The sequence below is a fragment of the Capra hircus genome, chromosome 18, assembly GCF_001704415.2.
Source record: "Capra hircus breed San Clemente chromosome 18, ASM170441v1, whole genome shotgun sequence".
Taxonomy (NCBI): domain Eukaryota; kingdom Metazoa; phylum Chordata; class Mammalia; order Artiodactyla; family Bovidae; genus Capra; species Capra hircus.
In genome coordinates this window covers 13,012,704-13,038,114 of record NC_030825.1, presented here as the reverse complement: position 1 = coordinate 13,038,114, position 25,411 = coordinate 13,012,704, and the positions used below count along the sequence as shown (strand labels likewise).

At 66.0% G+C, this 25,411-nt stretch overlaps 1 protein-coding gene across 4 annotated transcripts in view; it reads right to left on the bottom strand.

Moving 5' to 3' along the window:
- GSE1 (Gse1 coiled-coil protein) overlaps positions 1-25,411 on the bottom strand; it is a 394,776-nt gene that overhangs the window by 10,561 nt on the left and 358,804 nt on the right. For 2 of the 4 annotated variants that reach the window (XM_018061807.1, XM_018061810.1), the window contains exons 3-12: positions 19,460-19,678; positions 11,067-11,266; positions 7,182-7,357; positions 6,573-6,770; positions 5,898-6,089; positions 5,236-5,540; positions 4,292-4,616; positions 1,487-2,100; positions 697-809; positions 209-479 (exon numbers count right to left, since the gene is read on the bottom strand). In XM_018061807.1, coding sequence (XP_017917296.1) covers positions 209-479; positions 697-809; positions 1,487-2,100; positions 4,292-4,616; positions 5,236-5,540; positions 5,898-6,089; positions 6,573-6,770; positions 7,182-7,357; positions 11,067-11,266; positions 19,460-19,678 — 2,613 coding nt within the window. The remainder of the gene's footprint in view (positions 1-208; positions 480-696; positions 810-1,486; positions 2,101-4,291; positions 4,617-5,235; positions 5,541-5,897; positions 6,090-6,572; positions 6,771-7,181; positions 7,358-11,066; positions 11,267-19,459; positions 19,679-25,411) is intronic. The other 2 variants (XM_018061809.1, XM_018061808.1) reach the window with 2 other exon arrangements.

The window sequence follows — 25,411 nt, the reverse complement described above, 5'->3', positions numbered from 1 at the left end:
CCCAGGACGACACAGGAGAAAGCACGCTCTGGAGGGGCCATGTGAGTTTCCCACAGAGAGAGGCGTGGTGGCAAAGAGACGGGGGTACGAGTCCATGAGAGCCGAGGGCCGACTTCAACCCCGAGAGCCCACGGCCCCACCTGCTTCCTCAGAGACCCCCGGCCACCCTGGCGAGCCTGTCCCGAGGCCCAGCCCGGCCCCGCCTCACCTTTCCTCTTCTCGGCACTGATATGGGTCAGGTTGAAGATGGTCAGGAACTTTTTCTTCTCCTCGAAGTTGGGGCTGCTGTTCATGTCGTCGGGGCTGTAGCGGGTGGACAGCGCCAGTCTGGGCGAAGGCGTCCGCCGTTTGCTCCGCGCCGTCGGGGGCGACGGGCTGCGCTCTCTCAGCATCCGCCGGCGTTTCCTCCGCTTCTGGGTCAGCAAGTCCTCCTTCTGCTGTTGGGTGGTCAAGCCAAAAAGTTGCAAAAACTCTAGCTTCTAGATTGGGAAAGAAAACAAATGAGGTTGAAACCACGGGCAGAGGCTCCCGCTGACCCCGGGGCCTCCTGGGCCTCGAAGGCTGCGCTGAGGACGCTCCGGGCTGGCCCGGGGAGGGGGAGGAGGGCGCCCGGAAGGCATCTCAGCCGGCGCGGGGAAGCCGAGAGGGGTGCCCACAGCCCAGCCCAGGGCCCAACAGCGGTGAGACCCCAGATACCTCGGAGGATGTGTCCAGTTTGAGGGGCGGCTGCTCGGCCACGCAGCGGAGGTGGGCCCTGACCTCCTCTTCATCGCTCTCGTCATAGGAGTCGTCCAGGTCGTAGTAGTATCCTGGAGGCAGGAATGGAGCTCTTCAGCCAGGCAAGGGGGCTCACCTTTCCAGGGGATGCACACGGGGCGCCCCTCGGACCCGAGAGCCCACCCACAGGCCAGGCCCTGCTGCCCCTGACCACCCCCAACCCTGGGCCCTGCATCCGTTAACCCCTGACCCCAGGCCTCCTCAGGGCTGGCGGTGAGGGCACGAGGTGTGCACCAGGGCTGACACAGCCCCCTGGCAAGGGACTGCCAGGGTAGCCCAGGTCTGTCTGCACATCCGATCCCCCTCCTGCTCAGGAGGGCCAGGGCACTCAGGGGCCCTGTCCTTGCAAAGGCGCAGAGTCTGCGCGCAGAGTCCCGTGCAGAACAGCAGAGCCCGAGGGCCCAGGGCCAGACCCGCCACCTCACAGGTGAGTGGAGGGGTGGCCCTTCCAGGACCAAACACGTGCTCCTCACGTGACCTGGGGCCCCGCTTCTGGCTGTGAGGCTGGGCTTGGCACCCGGCAGGAGCTAGGCTGGGACCCCTGGTCCCACCTGGCTGTTGAGGGGCTCTGTGGGTGGAAGGCGCCACGCTCGACCCGGGCCTGTTCTCCTGTTCTCTGTGGCTTTCCGGGGAATCCCAGGGCGCTGCTGGCCGAGTCCTGGGCCAGCAGTCTGGGGGAAAGCGCAGGAGCGAGGAGGGGAGACCAGACCTTTTTCCTGGGCCTCCCGCCGCCGGCGCTCCTCCAGGTCCAGCTTGCTGACCAGCCTCCGGCGCTGCTGCAGGAACTCATCGTAGACGTAGGCCGGGTCCGGGCCCCGAGGCGGCGGGGGCCGGTAGGGTGAGCCCGGCTTCAGGGGTCCGGGGGGCTCCCCGAAGGTGGCCGGCGGGGCGAGCGAGGCCCGGGGCTGGCCCAAGACAGTCGGGGTGGCTGGCTCGAGCTCCGCCAGGAAGGGCCCGGGCCCCGGGGGGAAGGCCTGCGGTTCCAGGGCCCCTGGCTCCCGGGGCGGCGGCGGGTACTTGTCCAGGGGGACGGCCTCGCGCTTGCGGGGCCCCTCCTCCGCCTTCTCTGGGCAGTAGACCCTCTCCACCTTCACCAGTGGGACGGCGGCCGGGCGGCTGGGCTCAAACGGGGTGGGGTGGCCATGTTGGGGGTGGCTCTCCGGGGCGCGCCGTGGCTCCAGCGAGCTGTCCATCAGGGACACGGGGTTCCAGAGGGCCGTGGGCATCGAGTGGTGCTGGGGCTTGGGCGAGATGAGGGGCGGGGGCCCGCCAAAGTGCTGTGGGGGCTCGCGGCTGCCCGGCTCGTGGCGGTTCGGTCCCGGCCTAGGGGGGTGGGGGCAGGAGCAGCCATCAGCCAAGGGCCCGGGCTGGGAGCCCCAGCCAGTCCTGTAGGCCCCTTCCCCAGGGCTGGAGGGAGGACGTGCCTTCCGCTCTGCAGTCGAGGGACCCACGTCCTCCGCTAGCCAGTGCAGACCAGCTTCCGAGAGGGCCCAAGGCATGCCACCCGTGGGAGACGGTGGGGATGGGCTGGCCTCCTCTCCCCACACCGTGCTCACAGACGGCGGCAAGAGATCAGCCTGAGGGGTCTGCCTGGCCAAGTGGACTGGGGGAGACCCTCCAAGGAGACCCTCATGGCTAGCTGCTCCCTGCTGGTGGTTCCCATCAGGACTGAAGCGACCCCACGTGCCTGGGGAGCAGCAGCTACACCCAGAGGGTCTCTGACAACCAGACCAGGGCCTGTCCTGAGAGCCAGGTCACCAGCAGAGCGCATGACCCTCCCACTGGCCTCAGACCAGCAGCTCTGCCTCAAGGCCGAACCAAGTGCCTCTCTTCCTGGTGCATTTAAAACAAAATTCAAATTCAACCTTCAAAAGACTATTTGGCTGCTGTTCTTTCCAAAGTTTACCTACTTTCTAAGGGAAGCCCCATGCTGCCAAGGTGACCGAGGGCAAGATCTAAGGGGACTGGAGGGAAAGGGACACAGCCCACGGCAGGCACACGAGGCAGGTGCCCAGGGCTCCTCCTGCCTGAGGAGGGGGCTGGCTCACCACAGCCCCCGAGGCCGGTGCACTGCTGCTGGGCAGATACCAAAGGGGACCAGCCGCATCAAAGAGCTGTGAATCCCCAAGTAAACGGCAAAGGCATAAAACTTGGTACCAGAATGAATAACTTCTTGCACTGGAGCCAAACACAGACTGGTTTTCTAGCTCTGATCACAGGGCCCCAAAAGAACGTCACGGTGCCTTGGGGACCACCTGGCCAGGGGGCAGAGGCCACGCCTGCTGGGGCAGCAGCCCACAGGCCCTGATGGCTGCATTGGGATCCTGGTGCCCCAGGCCGAGGGAGGCAGCGTGCCCTGAACTCGTCAGGAGCTGGTGGACGTGTACCACTGGCTCACCCGGTCCCCTAGGGGCTCACGGGAGCCGGGGGCAGCTCAGAAGTAGAGGAGACAGCCCTTGTGTGGCTCCGAGGGGGCCCAGAGCAGCAGAGGGACCGTGTGCAGCAGACAGTCCAGCCTGGCTCACTGCGGCCAGACTGACCAAGCAGGAAGGAGACCCAGCCAGGGGCCCCAGCGTGGTTCACTCCCGGCCACACCCAGCTAGCCGGGTGAATCCTCCCCGGGCGCCCTGATCAGTGGATGCCGAGGCAGGGGCTTGGATGGGTCAGCCGCGCCCAGGATACAGAAACCCACTGGCCAACAGGAGCTGGAGCAAAGAGGGAGGGAGCCAAGTGGACACTCACACCTCTGTCCCAGACACCTTGAGTGTTTCTCATCCTGAGAATGCGGCACCATGGACGCCGAGGGCTGGGAAGAGGCTCAGAAGCCCTCCCGCCTGAACTCTGTGCACAGCAGAGGAGACGGGGGCAGGGCCCAGTGTCCCCCAGGCCTAGACCCGCTCCTGCCACCAACTCTGGCTGAAGGTCTCCACCTGGGTCTTCAGAAGGAGCCCTGGAGGGATGTTGGGGTGGGGCAGGGGGTACACGGGGTGACAGCCAGATAAGCAGGTGGGGGCAGCGAGGCCCAGGGTCAGCTCCGAGAAGGGGCCCAGCTCACAAAGTGAGTGTCAGCAGCCAGGGTCCCAAAAACAGGCTTAAAAGCCTCGGAAAAATTTTTTTTTACAATAGGGCAGGAAAAAATGGGTTATTTTTTTTAAAAATTATAAAAGCAATAAAATCAACTTTTTGTATGATTAAAAATCAAAGGGAGTCCCCTTCTCATTCCAGTTTGGACAGAGAGAGATGCTAGCACAGAGATTAAGTATCCATGGAAGCTTCTCGGTTGCCCCCCTCAGGCACCAAGCCTGCCCGGAGGGGCCCGGCCGGCTGTGGACACAGTTCCTGGCGGATGAAGCCCCTGAAGCAAGCACCTTCCTCCTCCCCGGTCTCCCTCCTCCCGGCTCAGACGGGGGTCTTAGAAGGTGACACAGAACCCAAGTGACAGCACTCCACAGGCAGCCAGACCAGAGGCACTCGCTAAACGCAGGCTCCCCCCGCTCCCCGCCCCGGGCCCCACCTGGCGCTCTCCGGCCGGTGCTCCGGGTCCGCGGGCGCCGGCGGCCGGCCCAGGTCCAGCTGCTGCTCCAGCACCTGCTGCCGGAACTCGGACACCTGCGACTGGCGGTCCTCCTTCTCCTGCCGCAGGCGCCGCTGCCGCGCCAGCCACTTCTCCTCCTCGTTGGTGCGCTGCAGGAGCAGGGCTGTGGCCGCGCTGCTGCCCGGCAGCGAGAAGAGCCCGTGGCTGGCGAGGAGGCCGGGAGCCGTGTGGGGCGGGGCGGCTGCCGGGTGCAGGGGGTGCTGCACAGGCTTGGGCACCTGCAGGCCCGCGTCCTTCAGCTTCTCTGTGGGCGGGGGAGGCCGTCAGGGCGGGGCGGGGTCCTGGTGCAGCCCCGCCCCTCCCGCCCCGCCTCCTTGGAGAAGGCCGCCCCCTTTCCGTGGGGCCAGGCCAGGAACGGCGAGACAGCTGCTCCCTGGGGGTCCCGCCTGTCTGAGGGTCAACCTGGGCGGGCTCACACTCGCAGCAGAGCGGACTTGAGCTCTGGGGGGGATCCCCAGACAGTGGTTAGACAACCATGCGAACTAAGGTTGTACGTAAGTATAGTGAGATAAAGTACGCTAAGAATGAAGATTAGATAGGCTGCTGTGCAAATTCACTGTTTTAGTAAAATAAAGTACGCTAACAACTAAGCTTAAAAAATACTCCAAAAAAAAAAAATACTCCAAACTATCATCTCTAAGAATTTGGTTGTACTATGGCGCACAGTCTCAGTACAGTGCACAATCTCAGTTATCCACCGGCCTTCACACCAAGTCTGAATCCTGCCAGCGGACATCCCTGTCCTCGGCTCCCGGCCCCCGGGCCGCCCCTCGCCCCCCCGCCCCCGTCCCCACCGTGACCGAAGCCGCCAGGCTTGATCACACGGCGCGCGGCCGCCTCGGGGCCCGCCCCTCCCCGGGTACCTGCGCGGGTTGGGGTGAGCTGCTCCGAGGGCTTGGCCCGCTCCTCGGCGGCGTGGCTCCGCAGCGCGTGCAGCTCGGCCACGGGCAGGAAGGCCGGCTCCAGCGCCTTGGCGGCCAGCAGCTCCTTCTCGCGGGCGCGCTGCTCCCGCTGGCGCTCCAGTTCACGCTCCTTCTCGCGCTCCAGCTCCTTTTCGCGCTCGCGCTCCTTCTCGCGTTCACGCTCCCGCTCCTTCTCGCGCTCGCGGTCGGCCTCCCGCTCGCGTTCGCGCTCCCTCTCCCGCCTCAGCTCCTCGTCCACCTGCAGCCTGGAGGTAAGGACAGGGATGTGACCTCCGTGGCGGGAGAACCCCCAGGAGCGAGGCACTCACACGTGAACCCGGGGTTCTCCCCCTCCCAACGGGAACGGGCCGCGGGCCAGGTTCTGCTTTGGCTAACGCGCCAAGAAAAAACTCAGCGTCCACTGGAGACTGAAAGCCGTGGACAGAGACTCTCCAGGAGCCTGGAAAGCTCCCGCCCGCAGCCAGCGATTGTGAGGACGTGGCCTCCAGACAGCGGCTGGGAGCTCCCGGCAGTACCCCTTCTGCAGACAAGCAGGCCGAGGGCAGGGATGGCCTGTCCAAGCACAGCTGGCCCAGCCGGGCTCTCGAACTGGGCTGGCTTACCTCTCGGCGCTCAGGCTGGACATCCGCTCTGAGTGCAGCGCTGCCAGGGATGAGTGGGAGAGCTCAGGCGGGTAGCGGACACCCGAAAGGTGGAGGTGCATGGCCGACGGGTGCAGCGGGGGCAGGGAGCCGGGGGCAGGGATGGGGTAGAAGGGGGACCGCAGGGCTGACAGGCAGTAGGAGTCATCCATCCTGTGGGGGCAGAGGGGGCCGGTGAGCGGCCACGGTGGAGAGGAAGGCAGGACCCAGCTCCCCGCCAGGCACAGGTACTAATGCGGGAGCAGTGGACAGGGCCTCCACAAAGGTCCCAGAGAGCCCCCTTCTACAGCCAGCCCCAAAGCCCTGCACTCCCAGAGGCCACAAGGCCCCGCCGGCCACCCCTCAGCTCATGGGGCCCCTCCAGGTCTGACCATCTGACCCGGGAAGCTCCTACACAGAGTGGAGGCACAGCGCCGTCTGCTCCGGGTACTAACAGTCACATGTGCCTGGGGAATCCCGAGTGGAAGTGGAGGAGCCAGGGAGGCCAGCTGGCGCGAGAGTCTCCCTCCAGGAGTAAGCTCTGGACGGCTCATCCAGAGGCTGGGGGAGCGGCCCACCCCACAGTCCCCCCCTCGGGGAACCTGGTCTCAGACCGGGGTCTGCCCGCGGGCGGCTGGGGGCGTCCGGACGCCTCACCTGAAGGCCGGGTGCGGGAAGGGGTGCGGGGCCAGGTAGCTGGGGTGATAGTAGGCTGCGGCGGTGGCCGGGTCCAGGCCGAGTGGAGGCAGGGAGGACACGCGGAGGTCCTCGGCCGTGTGGTAGGGCCGGAAGCTCCTCAGGTAGTCCTCAGTCACCGTGCTGGGGGGTACCACGTGGTGCACAGGCCGCTGCAGGCTGCGGGCGGGAGGGGACGGCGAAAGTGAGCTCCGGGCCCCTGGGCCACCGCCCAGCCCCCCGCCACCACCTCCCTCCTCGAAATGGCAGTCCCTGCCGGAGGCCCAGGGCCCAGAGGTGGGCAGCTGCCGCTCCTCGGGCCGCCTTGGCCCCTCACCAGAGGGCACGGGTCTGTTACCTGCAGCGTGGGGAGACCACCCCCCCACCTCCGGCCCTAGGAGCCAGGCTGGGGGTTTAGGGTCAGCAGGCAGAGAGCCCACGGCGGGCACAAGTGGCAACGGCCAGCAGGGCTGCCAGCCCAGGGCGCAGCCACCACCAGGCAGCTCTCGGGCTCAGCTGGTATGGACTCGCGGCAGCCAGAACCTTGGGGGTCCCACCCCACACCGTGCCCAACCCCCAGCCCACACTTACTTCAGCGGTGGGAAGCGGGAGTCCTGCACCACCGAGCTGGGCGAGATGCCGAAGGGGTAGGGGGTGCTGAGCAGGTGTGAGGGGATGGCCGGGCCCCCCGCCTTCTCCTGGGGCAGCGGGGGCTCCACGATGAGGCGCTCGCGGCCACTGCTGCCGCCCCGGGAGCTAGCATCCTGCTGGAGAAGAGAGTGCAGGTCAGGGCCGAGGGGCAGCTTGTAGCTCGGCCACCGGCAGCGGGCCAGGCCTTCCTCCGGACACACAGGAGCGGTCAAGCTTCAGGGAGACATTCTTGCAACAGTCTCCACGCCACGGCGGGGGTGACAGCCGCTGAGTCCCTGCCCACCGCCCATCCGATCACCTGATCACCCGATCACGCCGGCGTCCCAGGGGCCCAGGTGGCAGCTGCCGGCCTGCATCACAGATCACTGGGCCTCAGTGCCCCCCGGAAGACGTGGCTGAGCAGCTGGCGCTGCCTCGGGCCAAACAGGCCAGCCTGTTCCCCCCAGACAGACCCTGGTCGGCCCTGGCTCTGGCCAGAGCAGGCAGCTGTGGGGCCAGACCTGTCGGGGGACCTCTGCTCACTGGTGGGGGCTGTGGGCCTGCCTGCCCAGACTCCTGTCCAAGAGAGGGACCTGGGGCCTGGAGGGTTCAGTGGCGGGGAGACCCCAGGAAACCAGAAGGGGCTCATGCAAGGCAGGAAGGGAAAGGCGTTGCCCCACCAGCCCCGGCCACACAGAGGAACACCTTGTAGGCCCACCCGCAGGAATGTCCGGCTGCAGGCTGGCAGGCCGTGGAGAGGCTCGGTCACTCCAGTCGCTGACACGGCCAGAAGGGAGCAAGCGGCAGGCGTGGAGCATTAACAGCCACTGGCCCAGGGTCCTGTCGCCACGCGGCCAAGGAGGACGCGGCTGCCTGGCCTCCCCGACCCGAGAGCTCCACGCACCAGGCCCTCCCTCGCCAGGCCGCACGGTGCCCTCCTCACCTGGCGTCAAGCCTGGCCCAGCCACCCCGGTTAGCAACAGGAGAGCAGGACGCAGCGGGTCAGGGAGACACCCTCCGCTGTCTGCCTGGCATCTCCCCCACTGGAGTCAGAAGATGGGGGCGGCAGAGCCTCAGGTCACCTCGCTCCCCATGCAGGGGGCACAGGAGGGACCACACAGCCCCCGGAGAGAGGAGGGGCCCACCCATCACCGTGTCTACGGAACACCCGGGCAGGCGGCTGTGGCACCTCCTGGGCCCCAGAAGACGGCAGCAGCGTTCACTGCAGGAGATGGGCCGCGGGCCATGCCGTGGCCAGGCCACCCGTGCTCCCACCCCGAATGGCAGGCCGCCCCTCACAGAGCGTGGACTCTGACTCCCTCTTTCCCAGGCGGGCTTCACCAGGCTTGGGGGGGTCGAGGGCGAGCCCCCCACGCAAGTCAGGGCAGGAAGCCAGCACTCCCCTCCAGTCCCCAAGGCCCTGGATGGGTCCCCATGACTGACCCTGCCCAGGGGCCCCCGCCTGTTGGACGTGCACAGGACGCGGGTCCTGCACATACAGCTGCACCCCCTCACACCCCCGCCACTGGCGCAGGGCGCAGCCAGCACAAGAGGGGTGAGGCCTTGAACCCTGTGCCCGGGGTCTGGGCTAGACTGACCAGGGGCGGGGCGGGGGGGTGGTGGTTGCTGCCTGGGTGGGGACGCAGCGGCTAGAGCCTGAGGCCCCAAGGTACAGGGCGGCCCCCAGGAAACGCTGGGCCCCGCAGTGAGGGGACCCAGGCACTGACTCCAGGCTGGCAGCCCCAGACGGCGGAGGCCTCGCAGGGGACATGTGCGCACGGCCTGGGGAGGAGCTAAGGCCACTCCTGGCCCCGTTTGCTGGACCAGATGCCAGAGTGAGGGGCCCATGCACCATCTCTGGGTGGGGCGGCCCCCATCAGCCTGAGGCAGGACAAAGCCCGGCTTGAAGACAGCAGGGCCAGATGGCACTTTCCCGGGCAGGAAAGGCTGGGGGAGGGGCAGCCGGCGGGCAGGGGGTCCCGCCCACCTGCCTGGAGCCCCGAGCCCCATCAAGTTCGCGACGGGCACCTGGGAACAAGGTCAGGGGCCTTGCCCGGGAGCCCCAACTGCCGCCCCGGGAGCACCTGTGGGCTCTCCCTGCTGAGCGGCGGCCGTGGGCGCAGCTGCAGACAGAGGGAGCATGGGGAGGGGGGACCCTCCATTCTCTGGTGATTAGAGAGACTTCCACCAGGCAGACGGGCAGACATGCCCTGTTAGCTCTAAAACAGACTATCTGTCATCTCATCTGTCCCCACGCTGCTCCCACCACCTGGGAAATGCCGGCAACCTCCGCGCAGGGCGCCCCTCAAGCCTCCCTGCCAGGAAGCGACTCCCCCTCCTGTCCCCCGCCCCCCCAGGAGGATCACACCCTCCGCTGAGCCTCTGTGCCAGCCAGCCATCCCTCGCCGCTCCCCAGCCCCCAGCCTGCCTCCCTGGGGCGCCTGTGTCCTGCTCACCAGCCTCCGCACACTAAGCGGTTGGAGCGTGGCCCCCATGGCCCTTTCTCGGGGTCACTTGGTGCTTCCAAGGCCGTGAGGACCCTTGGAGGAGGGCCGAGCTCGGAAGCTTGGAAGGGGCCCATGGCCAGGAGCAGGGGCGTTGAGGAGGCTTCTGGGCCTGGAAGGGCAGCAGCTGGGTGCAGGGCAGGATGAGCAACGGCTGGGCCCCAGGGGTGAGGGGAGAGGCAGGTGGTTGGGCCCAGAGGTCAGGGCTGACTGTCGGGGGCAGCGGGGCCCTGGAGGCAGGGGACTGTGGTTCAGACCCTGGTCCTCTCTCAAACCGGGCTGGGGGACGGCTGGGCGTCTGCACCCCGCTCTGGCTGGGATCAGCCCTGCTGAGCCCTGCCCGGTGCAGGGATGAGACAGGAGGATCCGGCACCTCGCAGATCAAGGTAGGGCTACCCCCAGCTGGGTCCTCGCCTCCTTCCAGGAATTCAGGGACTCCCCTCCCCGCTCTGTGGACGGAGGCTGCCCCCCCACCTCCAGGGCAGAGAACAGACAGACCCCGAGTGACGCCTAACCCCACCCGACCCAGCAGGGCAGAGACCTGGGGGCCAAGCCGAAGACCCACTGTCCCCCCACCTGCCTCCTGCTTTCTCCGGGTTTAATTAGTGCTTCCAAGTGGCGCTGGCCCTCTGGGGACTCGGCAGAAACATCCAGAGCTCGGTGCAGTGACCACGTTCTTAATTAGGAAGGCCCTCCAGGCTGGGGGTGCGGGGGCGGGTCCCCCAAGGAGTCACATGCCCTGGGCGCACACCCAGGGGGCCCCGCCGAGTGTGGGGAAGGCCTCCTGGGGCAGGCAGGCCTCAACAGTTAGGACAGGTGTCAGTGGAGGCGACCTGTGAAAACGTGGGCACGACAGACAGGAACAGCAACAGCTCAAGTTTACAAGACGTGCTCACGATGTGCAAACACCACTCTGTTCCCCCAGATCCCTTTGTGGGAGTCCCCACCCCAGGACCTCGCAAAGTGACCACGTGCGGGAGACGGGGGTGTGTGCAGGGGTGACCGAGGCGACGTGCGGTCACGAGGGCGGGCCCTGGTGTCCTTGGAAGAAGGGGAGACCGGGGCACAGGCACACACAGAAGGAAGAGCCCGTGAGGACGCAGGGACAGGACAGCCATCCACACGCTGAGGCGAGAGGCCTCGGGAGGGCCTGGCCCTGCCCACGGCCGGGACGCGGGCCTCCAGCGCCACAGCAAACCTGCCCCGAGCCCCGCTCTGAGACCACGAGCTCCGGGAGTGCTCTCGAGACACACAGACCCTCCAGGCAGCTGCTGTCCGGCCCCCACTCCCTCGGTGGGGAAGCGGATCTCAACATGAGATGAGCCCATCAGCCCCCACTCACCTGACGGCTCTCACTCCTCCAGACGCCATTGACAGTCTTGGTGGGGGCGATGGTCACCACGGGGGGCGTGCTGGGGACGCTGTGTCCCCCCGGGGGGACGATGATGGGACCCATGGGCACGCGCTTGGGCGTGCTGGCCGGGGAGCTGTGGTTGGTGGCCGGAGAGGAGACAGGGGACGACTCGCTGCTCAGTGAAGACCCTGCGGGAGAAGGACACAGCGCCTGAGCAGGTGGCTACGCTCCGCAGACGCCCCGGCCCAGCCTGGGGTCTGGGCGGGAACTGGGGACACGGCCAACCAACCAGGCGGGCATGCTCGCCCCTCCCCGGGGCTGCTTACCCCAACTCTACCCCGGGTGGGGGCAAGAGCCAGGGGAGTAAGCAGGTCCCCCCAACATGGATGGGGATCGAGCCCCAGGAGAGCAAGTGTGGGGCTTACAGGATGCTGTGGGGGGAAGGGGAGAAGTGGGCCCGCTGCTGGCCTGGCCGGGGGTGGAGCTGAGGGAGGCCTGTATTATCAGGACATCAAACGAGTTCATTTTATCTTGAGAACTGAACCATAATGTGGGGTTTCGGCCCACAGTTGGTCAGCACGTTCACAGAGTTGTGCAACCATCGCCGTGACCTGCTGCTTTCCATCCGCTCCCGGCCCTTAGCCTGCCCTCCTGGGCTTCTCCCCGAGAGGGGTGGCGAGGACGGGGAGCCGGCACGGCCGGAGGCTTCCAGGCCTGCAGGTCAGTTTGGTCTCCGGCCGCTGCAGAGGCAGTAGGCGAGGAGAGCACAGGGCGCGGGGGGCCGGGGGGCTGCTCGGTGCCCTGACAGGAATGCGCCCACCTGCAGCAGCTCCCTCAAGGGGCGGCAGTGTGTCCAGTGCCCCTGTCCTCAGCCCCGGATGCCCCCGCCCCCAGGCGGGTCTCTAGCCTGAGGCCTATCCTGGCAGCGTGGCCCCTGGAGGGCTGGAGTCGGAGGTTTGGGGGACCCCCAGAGGCCCGCCCAGGCTCCGTGCAGCCCGGCTGGGTACACACCCACACCTCGCGCTGTTCTGGGCTGCAGTCAGCAGTCAGAGGCCCCTCAGATGCCCACATGGTGTCCCATCACACACAGACCCCCCCCAAACCTGTGAGCCACGAAGAGTTCCGGGCACCGGGTCTAGGGCGGGCCCAGGAGGGTCCCCCTGATTCTGTCACAGCAGCACTTCAGCCGCAGCCCTGCTCGGGCACCCGGAGGCGGCAGACCTGGCCCAGGAGACGCCCCGTCCCGTAAAGTGCCCCTCAGAGGGGCCTGAACCAGGGGGGCATGGAAACCGGGCCAGGAGACCGCCCTCGCTGCAAGCGGGACCCCACGGCTTCCATACCTCCCTCGGGTCCTCTGCAGAACCTGCCTGGTCCCAGGAACCAAGACCCTGGTCCTCTCATCTCTTCAAGCGACCACACTCCTGCTGCAAAGTGACCCCCCTGCCCCACGGGAGGAGGTGGCCTACGGACCAGGGCACTTGGCTGGGAGCCCTTCTCTCTGCCCCGAGGACCCCCCAGCCAGGTGTGGGCTCAGCAGGGACTGGGAGACAGGGCGGCCGGACCCCAAGGCCCACAGACGCTGGCACAGGGCTCTGCCCCAAGAAGGTGCGCCGTGGCGGCTGACTCGGTGACTTCCTAGGCTTGTGCACGACCTGCACAACTGTACAGGACAACCCCGCTGGGGACGCCGGTCCAGACAGAGCCAGGCCCATCCAGCCCCGGGAGCAACGCTGGGGCAGGCGGCCCCTGCTCCCAGCCCCCACCCGTCAGGGCCTGGCTAGCGGGTGGTCGCCTGAAGGCTGTTGCCCCTGAGGTGTGACCGGATTCTCCAAATGGACTCACCAACCACGCATGGCCCACACACCAGCAATTCTGCAACCCTGAGTCACCCAAGCCAACACCAAGCCCAGCCCTGGATCAGGGGCCCCCCTCCCCCAGCTGCGCCACCCACTGGCCGGGCCAGCTCTAGCCTCCGCCAGCTGTCACGGCTGCTGGGTGGCCAATGCCAGGGGCTGTCAGCTGCCTTTCCACCCTCTGCAGGTCAGCCTCCCAGGTTCTGAAACTAGCTGTGTCTGTTGGATTGGGGATCCGCCCGTGACACTAGCTTCAAGGTGGCAGCAGTGGGAGGCGGGCTGACCCAGCCGCCCCGGGGCGCAGAGAGCTAAGGAAGGGAAGGCCTGCACCCTGAACCCCTGCCAGGTGGGGCAGCTTGCGGAGGCCAGGAAACAGCGTCTCCGCCCCGCCTTGCCCTGGGGACCCACACAGCGGGCAGTGGGCCCCAGTCCACCCAGACACAGGTCAGCAGCGCCGACCCGAGCCTCCCGCATGTCCGCTGCTGCTCGAAGGACACGGAGCCACCGGGCAGGTGGGGGGACCGCCTGTGTGCCCAGGGCCACCCTGTGGGTGGAGGGACATGGGGCCACGCACTCTGGAGGCAAAAAAGAAAGAAAACGGCCCCGCCGAGCACCCCGAGCAGTTGCGGGAGAGGCCGCACTGCCCAGGGGGGAAGTGGGGTCAGCCCTCCAGGGCCGGGCAGACGGAGGGGGAGCCCCGACGGCCCCGCCGCCCGCCCGCGGGGACTCAGGGCCGCCTGCTGCCGGCCCCCCACTCCACCTCTGTGCCCCATGCCACCAGCAGATCTCTGTGGACCGGCGTCATTTCCAAGCGCCGGGCAGTGAGTGAGGAGGCCCCAATTCCAGGGGGCGGGCGGGACTTGGAGAGTGGGGACGGGCACCGGAGGCCACGGGCAGTTCGCAGCCTGGCCCCTGGGGGATGGGCCGCCACTCGGCAGCCGGATCGATGCCCAGCCACACACCGGCCAATTAGTGAGTGGCGCCCCCGACCCCCGGCTCAGGGCAGCCGTGATTAACCACTGTGGGCGGCAGGCATCAGCAGGCCGGGGGCAGCTGGGGTGGCAGCGTGCAGCGCTCTGCGTCCCCTCCATCTCTGACCCGGCAGGTGAGCGCCCGGGGCTGCCCAGGCTCCCGTCATTGACAGCTGAGACCCCAGAGTCGCCTCCACGGGGGCAGGAGTGCGGCCTGAAAGCACGACACAGCGGCAGCACAGAGGCCGTCAGCTCCCAGATGCGCCCCCACCCGCCACCCGGACAACCGCTAAGCACCAACTGGGTGCCCCAAACCAGGGCTCCTGTGCCAGGGCCTGCCCTAAGCGGGGGAGGCCGGGCCCGGCCTCAGCCTCACAGCTGGTCCCCTTTCCCTCCTCCCTGGGGGGAGGGCCAGCAGCCTCTGATGCGTCCCTGAAACAGGACCCCTGGCCGCCTTTGGCGCCCTGAGCTTCTCGGGGCCGAGGGCAGCAGTGTCTGGGCAGCATTGTGGGGACAGGGCGGGAGGCGCTGTGATGGGTGCGGGGTTGAGGACCAGCATCCGTGTGGAGGGCCCCCCACAGGTGAGCCCCGCCCAGACCTCACCCAGGACTGGCAGGGACCCCCCCAACCCGCAGCCACACGGCCACCCCGCAGTGGGTTCGGGGAGACCCTGCTGAGGGAGCTGCAGGGGCTGCCGGCCCCCCCGCAGCGGGGACAGTTGAAGTCTCACCCCCCACGCCTTCAAGGAGCCCTCTCCGCCTCACCAGGGGGCGACGCACGCCTGCTCCCAGGACCGCCAGCCGCATCACCAAACCCCAACCAGCAAAGGTGTTTCTTCTCACAAGACGCGTTTCCCGGGGCTGAGCGGGAAGGCCGGTGGGCGTCCGTGCTGCTTCCCATGGGGGCTCAGGGCGGGTGCTGAGGGGGCTTCAGGGGGTGACACTGTCGCTCTGTCACAGCCTGGGAAGGCCTCTGGTTCCAATGGCCCAGGGCCGGGCACCCCTCCAGAATGGACTCAGTCCCCTTCCCTGGGCCTTGCTCTCCCCAGAATCGCAGCCCAGACACAGAGGAGGGGCGGGGTGCTGAGGAAGCCCCCCTCACACTCACACCTGTAAATGACAGACGGGGCTGCAGGCCAAGCCCTGCCGGTCCCCACACCCCCAACCCATTTTGCTGTTTTCCTGGAAAGAGGCGGATTTCAGGCGGCAGACCACAAGCGCCCACCTCGCTCCTGGCTCAGGCAGCTGCACTGCTGGTGGGCAGAGTGCCACCTCCAACCTCGACAGCGAGGGTGCCTGCTCCCCTCATCTGTGCAAGGCGGCCCCTGCCCGTCACTGCCAAGTGCCCCACAGGAACACGCGGACCAAGGTGACGGTTAGGCCTGCAGCCGGAGGTTCCTTCCTGAACATGCTGTGTGGGCCTGGTGGCGCCCGGGCCGTCGGCACATGCAGGAGCAGCTCGCCCTGACAGGACAGGGTCTCCCCGCAAAGGATGCGTGGGGGGCACCCACGCCAGCCCTCAGCCGTGGACGCACCCACCTCGCTCGGCCCCTGGAGCCCCTGGCTGCGCGCGTTGGGGGTGGGGTGGAGTGGGTGGCCCTGGCCGTCACCTGCAGGCACCGTGCCTGGAGCGAGCGTGGGTCTCCTGAACCCTCAGGATCGACGCGGCAGGCCCCACCCTCATCCCGAGAAAGAACAGGCAGCAGCTCAGAGGTCGCGCACCAGGCCCGGGTCATACAACAAGGACACAGAAACCCACTGACGTCCGTGTCCCCTCTGTAGTGGGGCACCTCCCTCTGTAGTGGGGCACCCCCCTCTGTAGTGGGTTACAGACCCGAGCACGTCGGGACCCCCCCAGGGACAGACCCCTGGCCCCTCACCAGCCAATAGGGACCATGCAGGGCCCCAGGAAACGACACCTCCCACGGGGCGCGCCGTCTCCCGCTCGAGAGCTCTCTGGGGGCAGAGCAAACGAGGCAGGTGGATCACTTGCTCTACACTGAATTTTTAAACTGCACCTTGGAGACGCGACGTGAGCAAAGACATTACCCGGGAGCAGATGGGAGAGTTGGGCCGCGGCTTTCAGAATGAGATGCTCTGGAGGGGCAGAGGAGAGGGTCGCAGGGAGTGGGGGCACCCAGGGCCACAGCCAGCACCGGGGTGCACGAGGTGACCGGGACGAGCCTGGTGGCAAGCGGGGAGGCCAAAGCCTCAACTGTCTTCTCTCAGCCGTCAGCCCTCCCTGTGCGGGGGTTGCTGAACCCTTGGGGGCGGGACGGTCCCCCCGGGGGCACCCTGCGGGCACAGGGGCCCTTGAAAGGATGGCCGAAGCGGAGGCCATGTCGGGCCGTCTCTGGGAATGCAGACACGGACGCAGAAGTTGGGGGAGGACTGTGGCTTCTATCTCTGTTCCATGGCCTGTGAGTCGGGATGCCAGCCAAGCCTGAAGTGCGGCCGCATCTGCCAGAGAGGTGGACGCAGAACAGAGGCCAGGGCTCTTGCAGGTAGAGGCCGCCGGCACAGAGTGGGTGCTCAACGAACAGTCACTGCCCCAGTTCAGGATGGGAGAGCCCTCACCGGCTGCACCCCTCACACCCAAGAGTGTGGTGCCAACCGGCCACGGGAAGCCACGAGACCTGGGGGGGGTGCCCATGCAGACAGCCAGTGGCAGGGCCATGTGTGCCCACAGGTGGCAGGTAGCCAGGCTGCATATCGGGGCTGCCAGGGCTGGGGGAGGGTATGGGAGGGGACGGGCTTCTTTTGGGGAGACAAAGCATTCTATACATAAGAGTGACGTCTGGGACTTCCCTGGTAGTCCAGGGGACCCAGGCTCGATCCCTGGCCTGGGAAGACCCCACAAGCTGGGAAGTGACTAAGGCCGTGCCCCAGGGCCCTTGCTCTGCAGCTGGAGACACCACGGCAGTGGGAAGCCCGTGCATTGCAACCGAGAGTAGCAGCTCCTGCTCGCCACAGCTAGAGAAAGCCCGCACACAGCAAACGAGACCCAGGGCAGCCAGAGACTTGCACAGATTAATAATTTTAGAAAGTGATGGTCGCACAACTCTGAACGCATGACAACCCACTGAACTGTGTCCTGTTAGAAATGAATTTTATAAGAAACTTACAAGGAGAAAAATTGAGTCCCCCCTGCTCCAAATCACCAAGCCCAGCAAGTGGTCCCCCTTGGCTGTTCCGGTTTCTAGCGGAGAGACGGGGAGCCGGGGCAGCTGGCCCTCCCCTCATGCCCCCAGAAGCCCCCAGGCTCCCAGAAGCTGACAGCCAAGACCCCCACGTGCTCCCCGCACAGCTGCAGGTGGTGCTGGGGCGGGAGGGGTGCAGGACGCCCGAACCTCCCTGCCAGGGCTGTGCTCAGGCTTTTGCCATCCTAAGCCTGGCTCCTCCAGGTCCGTGGGGAAAGGTCTAGGCAGCAGCAGCGAGGGACACCAGGCACGTCCTCAGCAGCTCTGTGACCCCAGGCTCCTTACGTGACCTCGTGGGGCCTCAGCCTTCCGCGCCCTGCACACTGGGCCACCGCCAGGCTGCCAGCCCATTCTACAGACAGGGGAACGGCACAGCAGAGCTGGGGTGACTCCATGAGAAAAAAAACGGGGACGAGGCCCGGGGATGTGGCCTGGAGGAGGCTCAGCTCTTCAAAGCAAAATCCCCACTGGAGTTGCCCAGATGGAGCGTCGCATGTCGAGCTCATCACCATAGCTTTAAACGCACAGGCTTGGCTTGTGGCCCCACGAGCCAGAAACGAGGGTGCGGTGCCCAGCACGCACAGGGGAACTACACCGACCCCGAGCTCCCCAGGCCCCAGGATTCCTCATCCGGGTGACGGGGACGCCTCCCCCCAGCCAGCAGCGGACGCTGTGCTCCGGAGACAGCCTGAGCATGGACACGCGTGGCCTGCCCAGCCCCGCCCCGTCCCGTCCCTCTGTCACAAAGTCCTCGGGCACGCTTCCCAGGGCGTCACGCAAACACCTGGACCACAGCAGAGGGCAGCGGGCCCCCCGCAGCACAGTGTTCCCGGCCAGCGAGGCCCAACAGCCTCTGGCATGTGGGCTACCCACTGGCCCACCATCCAAGCTGGACGCTGGGGCCAGCAGAGAGGAGACAAAGGCCACTGAGGCCAGGCTTGCCCCGCATCCAGGGCCCCCGCAGGAGCCTCGTCCTCTGCAGACGGCGGGGTGTGTGGGGGTAGTGTCACCCCAGGACGGGCCCAGCTGCCCAGCGTGGACACAGATGTTGGCTTAAGCCCTGACACCCGGTCGGGGGTGACTCAGCCAGAGGGACCTGGCGTCTCCTGCTGACAGCTGTCCGTGGAGGCCGTGCCGGCCCCGTCTCTCTGCCTCCTGGAACGTGACGGAAGGTGATACCAGAGCAAGGAGCCGCCATGCAAACTCTGCCTGGGGGGCCTCCTCGTCCACTCAGAAGAGATCCCAGTTCAGGGCTGGAGCCACTGTCCCCACTCCTCGCCCGGGTGGACACCAGCCGCGAGGCGATCCCCTGGCAAAGCAGAAACCTACCCAAAGGCCTGGGCTCCTGGGCCCACAGCCACCTGCCCCGGGATCCAGTCTACCCCACTCCCTCCTCTGCCCAGCGACCACGTGAGCAGAAAAGGGGTGCAGACAAGTCGGAGTCAGATAGCAGCAGGCCCCCGCCGCACCCCTGTCACAGCAAGCGTCCACCCTGCTGAGCTGGAGACCCCCAGAGTCGATACAGACAGACACATGTTCTCTGGGTGCCCAGAGGGCCTTGGAACACACAACACCAAGCCCTGGACATTCCGGGCGAGGCAGACAGCAGGCAGAAGCACCCAGGGTCCCTGCTTCCTCTGCCCGGGAGGTGGAATCCCTGCCCCGCCCAGCAGGGCACCTACAGGGTATGGAATCCGTAGCGGCCCAGGCCTCCCAGCAGCTCTGAGGCAAACTGCCTGCCACCCACTTGTGTAGCTGGCGGCCTCTGACCTGGACTAACACAGGCTGACAGCCATCCTGGAAGGGCCCGGAGCCAGGGCTGTATGCACGGGAAGGCTGACACTCAGAGAGGGCCAGCGTTTGCCAAAAGCCACAGAGCACGTCATTGCCCCAGTGACAGGAGGAGCCAGGGCTCCAGACCCCTGGGGGATGCCTGTCACACTACAAGACCCCTGCCTAGGGGCCGGGGGTTGGGGGATGACACCGGTGGGTGAGCCATGCCAACTTGGGACACACGCCTCCTGGGAAGAGGCCCTGGAGCAGGCTGGGGGCTCTAAAAGGAGCATCGCACCTGCAAACCCCAACCCCACGCCCACTACTGTTGGCGGAGGGCCCCCTCGGCGGCTCCTGGAACAAAGAAGTCAGCAGATAGCCCAGAGAGCGGGGTTCAGCAGCCAGGAAAGCGTGTCCCCGCCGCGAAGCAGCAGGAGGAGGAAGACCAGGCAGTGTGGACGCTCGGTGTGTGAGCCCGTGGGCAGACGGCCGGCCGGAAGGCCCTGCGCCCAGAGCCCCGGGGACCGGGCAGGACCGTGCTCTCCCCGCCCTCGGCCGGCTGCCCGGGGCGGGCGCGCCTCTTACCTCTGGGCTCCTCCGCCTGTTTGGCGAGCTTGCGCAGGGCGGCGGCGAAGCTGGAGGAAGGCGCGGCCTGGGCCGACAGCGCGCTGCTGGTGGCGGGGCTGCCGCTGGGCACCAGGGCGCCATTGAGCGGCGAGGGGGTGAGGGGGTTGACGGTGGCGGTGGTCCTGGTCGCGGTGGAGAGCATCCCTAGCGAAGGGGACTTGGGCTCATGGCTCATGCCTGAAACAGGAAGAGAAGAACCAGTCACCCGAGAGCAGAGGGCCCAGCACCAGAGCGGGCGCCGCTGGGCGTGCAGGCAGGGGGGCGGGCGCCGGCCGGCGTGCGGGGTGGGAGGCGCGGGGCAGGCGCCGGGCGGGCGCGGCCCGGGGGGGCGGGTGAAGCAGGGCAGAGCCAGCTCTGTGGAGCGCAGGGGGCCGCCACCCCGGCGTCCCTCTGCGCTCCACACCCAGAGAACCACGGGGCCCAGGACCCCGGGCCAGTGTTCTCGCAAGAAAGAGAGGAAGGCCAGCGGAAAGGAAAGCGCCAGAGCAGGGACCCCCTGGAGGACAGGCAGGGCCTCCCGCACGTCCTGTAGAGGAGACCAGCGTCCACGAGACGAGCGACGGCGCACAGCCTTCCTCCTCCCAGAGGAGGAGCCGGGCTTGCGCTTGAGCAGGCCGCGGGGACCCAGGACCATCCCAGGCAAGCCAGCTGGGCCCTCACGTGTGGATGCCGTCGCCCTTTGAACCCCAAAGCCCCTGGGGGACAAAGCGGGCCTGCACCGAGAAGGCTCCCTGCAGGTGAGAAGTGGGCAGAGGACACAGCCAGCTGAGGCCCCTGAGGCAGTCCAGCTGGGCACAGAGCCCCCCAGACACATGGCGGCAGGTCTAGACGGCTCCCCCGGAGGCGGGAGGGTCCAGGCTTGGCCACGCTGGCCAAGGAGCTGACCAAAGGGACACCGCAAGCCTTCACTGGCCCCTAGGATGCTCGCCCTCCTGCGGGCCCCATGGGCCCCATCAACAAAGGCTGCGCTCCTCACGGGCTGGCGGGTGTGTCTCCTGCGTTCTCTATGGATACCTTGCCCGTGCCCGCTCCCAACCTGCGGGTACATTCAAGGGGTGCAAATGAGGCCTATGGCCTCACAGGTGGCGGGCCACGGGCTGAGTGCAGGGGGAGGTGCAGAGAGCTGGGAGGACAGCTCCAGGGAACGCCGGCCACCTGCGGTGCTCTGGGAGGGGTGGGAAGGTGCAGCCAGAGGGTGCTCAGGAGGGCAGCGTGGCGGGGACGTGTGCCTCTCCCCGGGCCCCCGGCCCTCCGCAGGCAGCCAGGAGAGGCTGCAGTCCCCGACAACACAGTCTGCACCCCGAGTCCTGGAGAACTGGCCTGCGGCCCCCATCGCCCCCCATGCAGGGCGGGTGGGCAAAGAGATCTCGGGGGTGCAAAAGGTAAACGGCCATGACTGTGAGAGGGGCGTTCAAGAAGCCAGTGCGTGCTCGGAGGGAGGCGGCTTCTCTCAGGAGAGGGCTCACACCTTGGGGACAAAGGACCCCACAAGAGCCCTGGCGCCCGCAGCCAGCAGCCCCGGCCGGCCTCCCAGCTGCCAGCGGGTGACAGGGGCCTGACCCTGTGCCTCTGCCTCTTCGGAGGAGCGGGGGAGAGGGCAGAGTACAGGCGACTCCACAGGCCCCGCAGCCCAGCAAGCTCTGAATGAGAGTGCTCTCTCAGCAACCCCAGCACTCAGCCAGCTGCTAGGGCAGTTGAGCAGGAGGCCCACCTGGAAGCTCAGTCCCAGGCCCTCCCTGGCACCCCATCCTCCCCAACCCCTCCTCCTCGGAATGAGGGAACAGGACCATGTGGACCAGCCTCGGAGCAAGGAGGAAGAGGGCACCTGGAGGTCAGGCTTTGCAAGGACTGCGCTGCCACACACAGTGGGCACCTGGATCCCAGCTCTGGGGCCTCTAGTTGTGTGACCCTGGGCAAGTCCCTTTGCCTCTCTGGGCCTCAGTTGCATCTATAACCTGAGGACGAAGACAAAGTCCGCCTCATGAAGTTAATCCCACGAGCGAGCCAGGAGGCGATTCACAGCAGGCCTGGCATATCTCAAGGACCCCTCCTGGTGTCATCACGCTAATGGTCAGCAGACGGGGCAGAAACCTAGGCCTGGATAGGCAGGGGCTAGGCCAAGGCCGCGCGGGTCAGTCTGGGCAGACTGGACCCGAGTTGCCCGATCTGTGCCACCATCACCCCCGAAAGCCCTCCCCACCACCATCCCTTCCCGGGTGGGCCGGGCGCCCACAAACCAGCTTTGCCCGCCCCTGGGCTGCACTGGCTGCTGAAAGCGAACATGGAGGACGCCGGGGACAGAGGGGCCCGGGGCTCTGGTCCTGCTGCCTGCGGGGAGGCCCAGGGACGGAGCCCACACAGGACCCGACCAGGGTGGTCCAGAAGCCTGCCGGGTCCTGCTCTGGACCGAAGCGCCCTCAGCAACCACTCGGTGAGCCAACGGTGGTGTTTTTTTTTTTTTTTGGGGGGGGGGGGGTGGTATGGCATATGATGGAGTGCCGTCCTTGCAGGGCCCCCAGCCCGGGCACAGCATGCGGGGTTCTCACCCAGGGCCACATGGCTCAGCAGCACATCAGGACTCAAACCCCATTTCCTGGGCCCAGAGGCAGCGTTCTCACCAGGAAGAAGCGGGGTGGGGGGGAAGGGCAGGACACCCTCCCGTGACCCCACCTGCTCGGTCCAAGGCCGAACTGCCATGCGGGACCAAGAGGCACAGATGCACTCAGAGGTCAAGGTCACTTGGCCGCGGTGGTTCTGAAGTGGGTCCAAGTCTGTCCCTCATTTCCGCAACGGGCGGGGACTAACCCTCTCCTCCCGCGTGGGCCAGACTCACTCGCAGGGAACAGGAAACGGCAGAAGATTGGCGACTGCCAAGGTGAGGTCGTCGAAGCGCCTGGCCACCCCCCTGGGCTCCCCGGACCACGTGGGCTGCAGGGAGTCCGCTGTCAGGCTGTGAAGACGCCCGAGGACGTGGGATCCCACGTCCCAGGAATGGGGGCCTCCAGCCCACAGCCATGTGAGGCGGTGGCTCCTCCAGCCCCAGGGAGCCTCGTGATGGGACCGCAGCCGGGCGCCAGCTTCATCACATCAGGGGCGCTGGGCCAGGGCTACGCAGTGCAGCTGCTCCCGGAGCCCGACATGTCTGTGTTTGGGATGGTTTGTTACGCAGCGCTAGTCAGCTAACTGGTACTGGGAGGGCCACTGCATTCTCCACTGAACAGGACTCACTCTCAACGTCCCTCTCCCTTTCTTTGTGCAGTTCAACCATCTGCAGATATGTGTGTCTTCTTCACCCAGAGTCTCCAAAACAAGAACCCTGGTGCCGTTCACAGTCTCCCGGGATTTCTTAAGAGAACTGGCCACCACCCTTTAAACCCTACAGCCTCTAAAAGAAACATGTTATTGTACCCACTTTACAGATGGGAGAGTCCAGGCTTGGGCCCAAGGGCCAACAGAAGGTCACCAGTGGGGCTGGGATTACCTGAACACAGCACCCATGTCCCACGGACGGGAAGCTGGTCGGGGCTCAGGTCCAGCCCTGCTCTGCAGATGTGAGGCAGGCGCGGAGGTCCCCCGTCTCCCAGGGACCTGTCCCCTCGGCCCAGGGGGCAGGTGTGAGGTCACCGCCCAGTGGCGGCACGACAGACTGGCCAGCTGGTGACCTGGGTGGACGTGCTGTGACCACCAGCTGCCAGCACTGGGCAGGATGGTACAGAGGTGCCAGGGAGCAGCCACCAGGCAAACCCAGGGTCAGACCCCAAAAACATCACACACCCCTTAAGGCCCTGGGTGGAGGCCTTCGGGTGTCAGCAAGAGGAACAATTTTATTATTTTAGCTCCATTGTTTTCAACACAGAACTTCCTTGCCTATGTTCTAGCTTTTCTGGAGTGAACCAGGTTTTTTAAAAATGGAGTACCCTCAAAGAAAGAGAGACTTGGCTGAGTTTGGAATAACCCCTTGGGATTCCCCCCAGACCAGGGCCTCCTGCCAGCCAGACATGGGAGCTTAGGGAACTGGGGTGCCCCTGCCAGAACCCCAATACTCACTGACAGCCCCAGCCTTTCCCTGGCAACCAGGGTCCTGGGAGGCAGGTGCATCCCTGCCCCCTTCCCATAAGATCTGCCACTGAAGGTCAACACCTCGTTTCTCCTGGCACCTAGCGACACCCCACCCCTGCAGCACCTAATGGACAGCCCCCCCGGACTCCTGGGGGTCTCCCAAAGCAAGTGTCCCTGCTGTGGTCACCGTGGGCTCTGGAGCATCCTCCAGCCAGGAAAGCCACTCCGCTGATGTCAGGTCACTGAAAATAGGATTCCAAATGAGCAGCTTCCTTAGGGCAGTCTAAAATTAGCTTTCCTCCTCAGCTTGTGTGCGCTGGGAGAGGCGGGGAGGGGAGGCAGGGGGCCCGAGGGACCACCGGCCACTGGGGTGACAGCCCCCTTGCACCGAGGATGCAGGCAGGCAAAGGCCAAACGTGGGGGACCCTGCGAAGGGTCACCTTGAATTTGCTGGGGGTCAACGCAGGATCACAGTCCCCATCTCTGGGTCTTGCCCCCAGCTGCAGCCTCAGGGTCACTTCAGGATGGCTCTGCCCCCTAGCCCTGGAAGCCACAGGGGCAAGGGGAAGGGAGAGGGGGCCTCAGGCGGCCCCGGCACCCTGGAGAAGCCCCACAGAGCAGGGGCGCAGCTTCCCCCTCATTAGAGAGGTATTCATTAACTTCTGTGCTCCTGGCCATCAACTGGGTTCTTGTCTACATTATCAGCTCGTGTAAATCCATCATCCTAACAGCTGGGAACAGGCTCCACAGCGTGGAGGCCAGGGATGGATGAGGGCTGGGGCGGGCTCCCTTCCTGCTCAACCGCCCTGACACGCACACACGTGCATATGCGTGTGTACACACACACACACACACTCGGGGCCTCCTGGACATCTCCGCTGCATCACTCACACACTCACACACACTCACACACTCACTCACTCAGGGGGTCTCCTGGACATCTCAGCTGTATCACACATACACACTCACTCACTCACTCACTCAGGGGGTCTCCTGGACATCTCAGCTGCATCACACACACACACACACACACACACACACTCACTCACTCACTCAGGGGGCCTCCTGGACATCTCAGCTGCATCTCACACACACACACACTCACTCACTCAGGGGGCCTCCTGGACATCTCAGCTGCATCACACACACACACACACTCACTCACTCACTCACACACTCACTCACTCACTCAGGGGGCCTCCTGGACATCTCAGCTGCATCACTCACACACACACACACTCACTCGGGACCTCCTGGACATCTCAGCTGCATCACACACACACACACACACACACACACACACACACACACACACACACACACACACACACACACACACACTCACTCACTCACTCACTCACGGGGCCTCCTGGACATCTCAGCTGCATCACAGGCTGCTCTCTGACCCCCCAACCTGCCACCTTCAGCTGCCCCCGCCAGGACCCCCAGAAAAAAGAGCTACTACAGCAACACACCCAGAGCCGAGGGCCCATGACCCCCGTGACCGAGGTAGTGGGGGGGACCGGAGAGGAAAAGCCACCCCCAGAATCAGCCGGGCCTCTCCCTCCTGGATGGCGCTGGTGTTCAGAAGCAAGACCCGCCCACGGCCATGGAGGCCCCTTGCCAATGCCTGCACCTTCTACCAAAGCGAGGTGTCTTTAATCAATATTTTCTCCTCTCCTCTGCTCAGGTCTCTAATATGGCCAGAAGCAGCACAAAGCTTCAAAAAACAAAGCAAAAGGCAAAGAAGAAAAACCCAAGTGCCAAGGGGCGAGCCTGGCTGGTGGCTCCATGGACACTCTCCAGAACCACCTCGTCCCTAGTGCTTCAGAACACAGCCCCATCGATCGG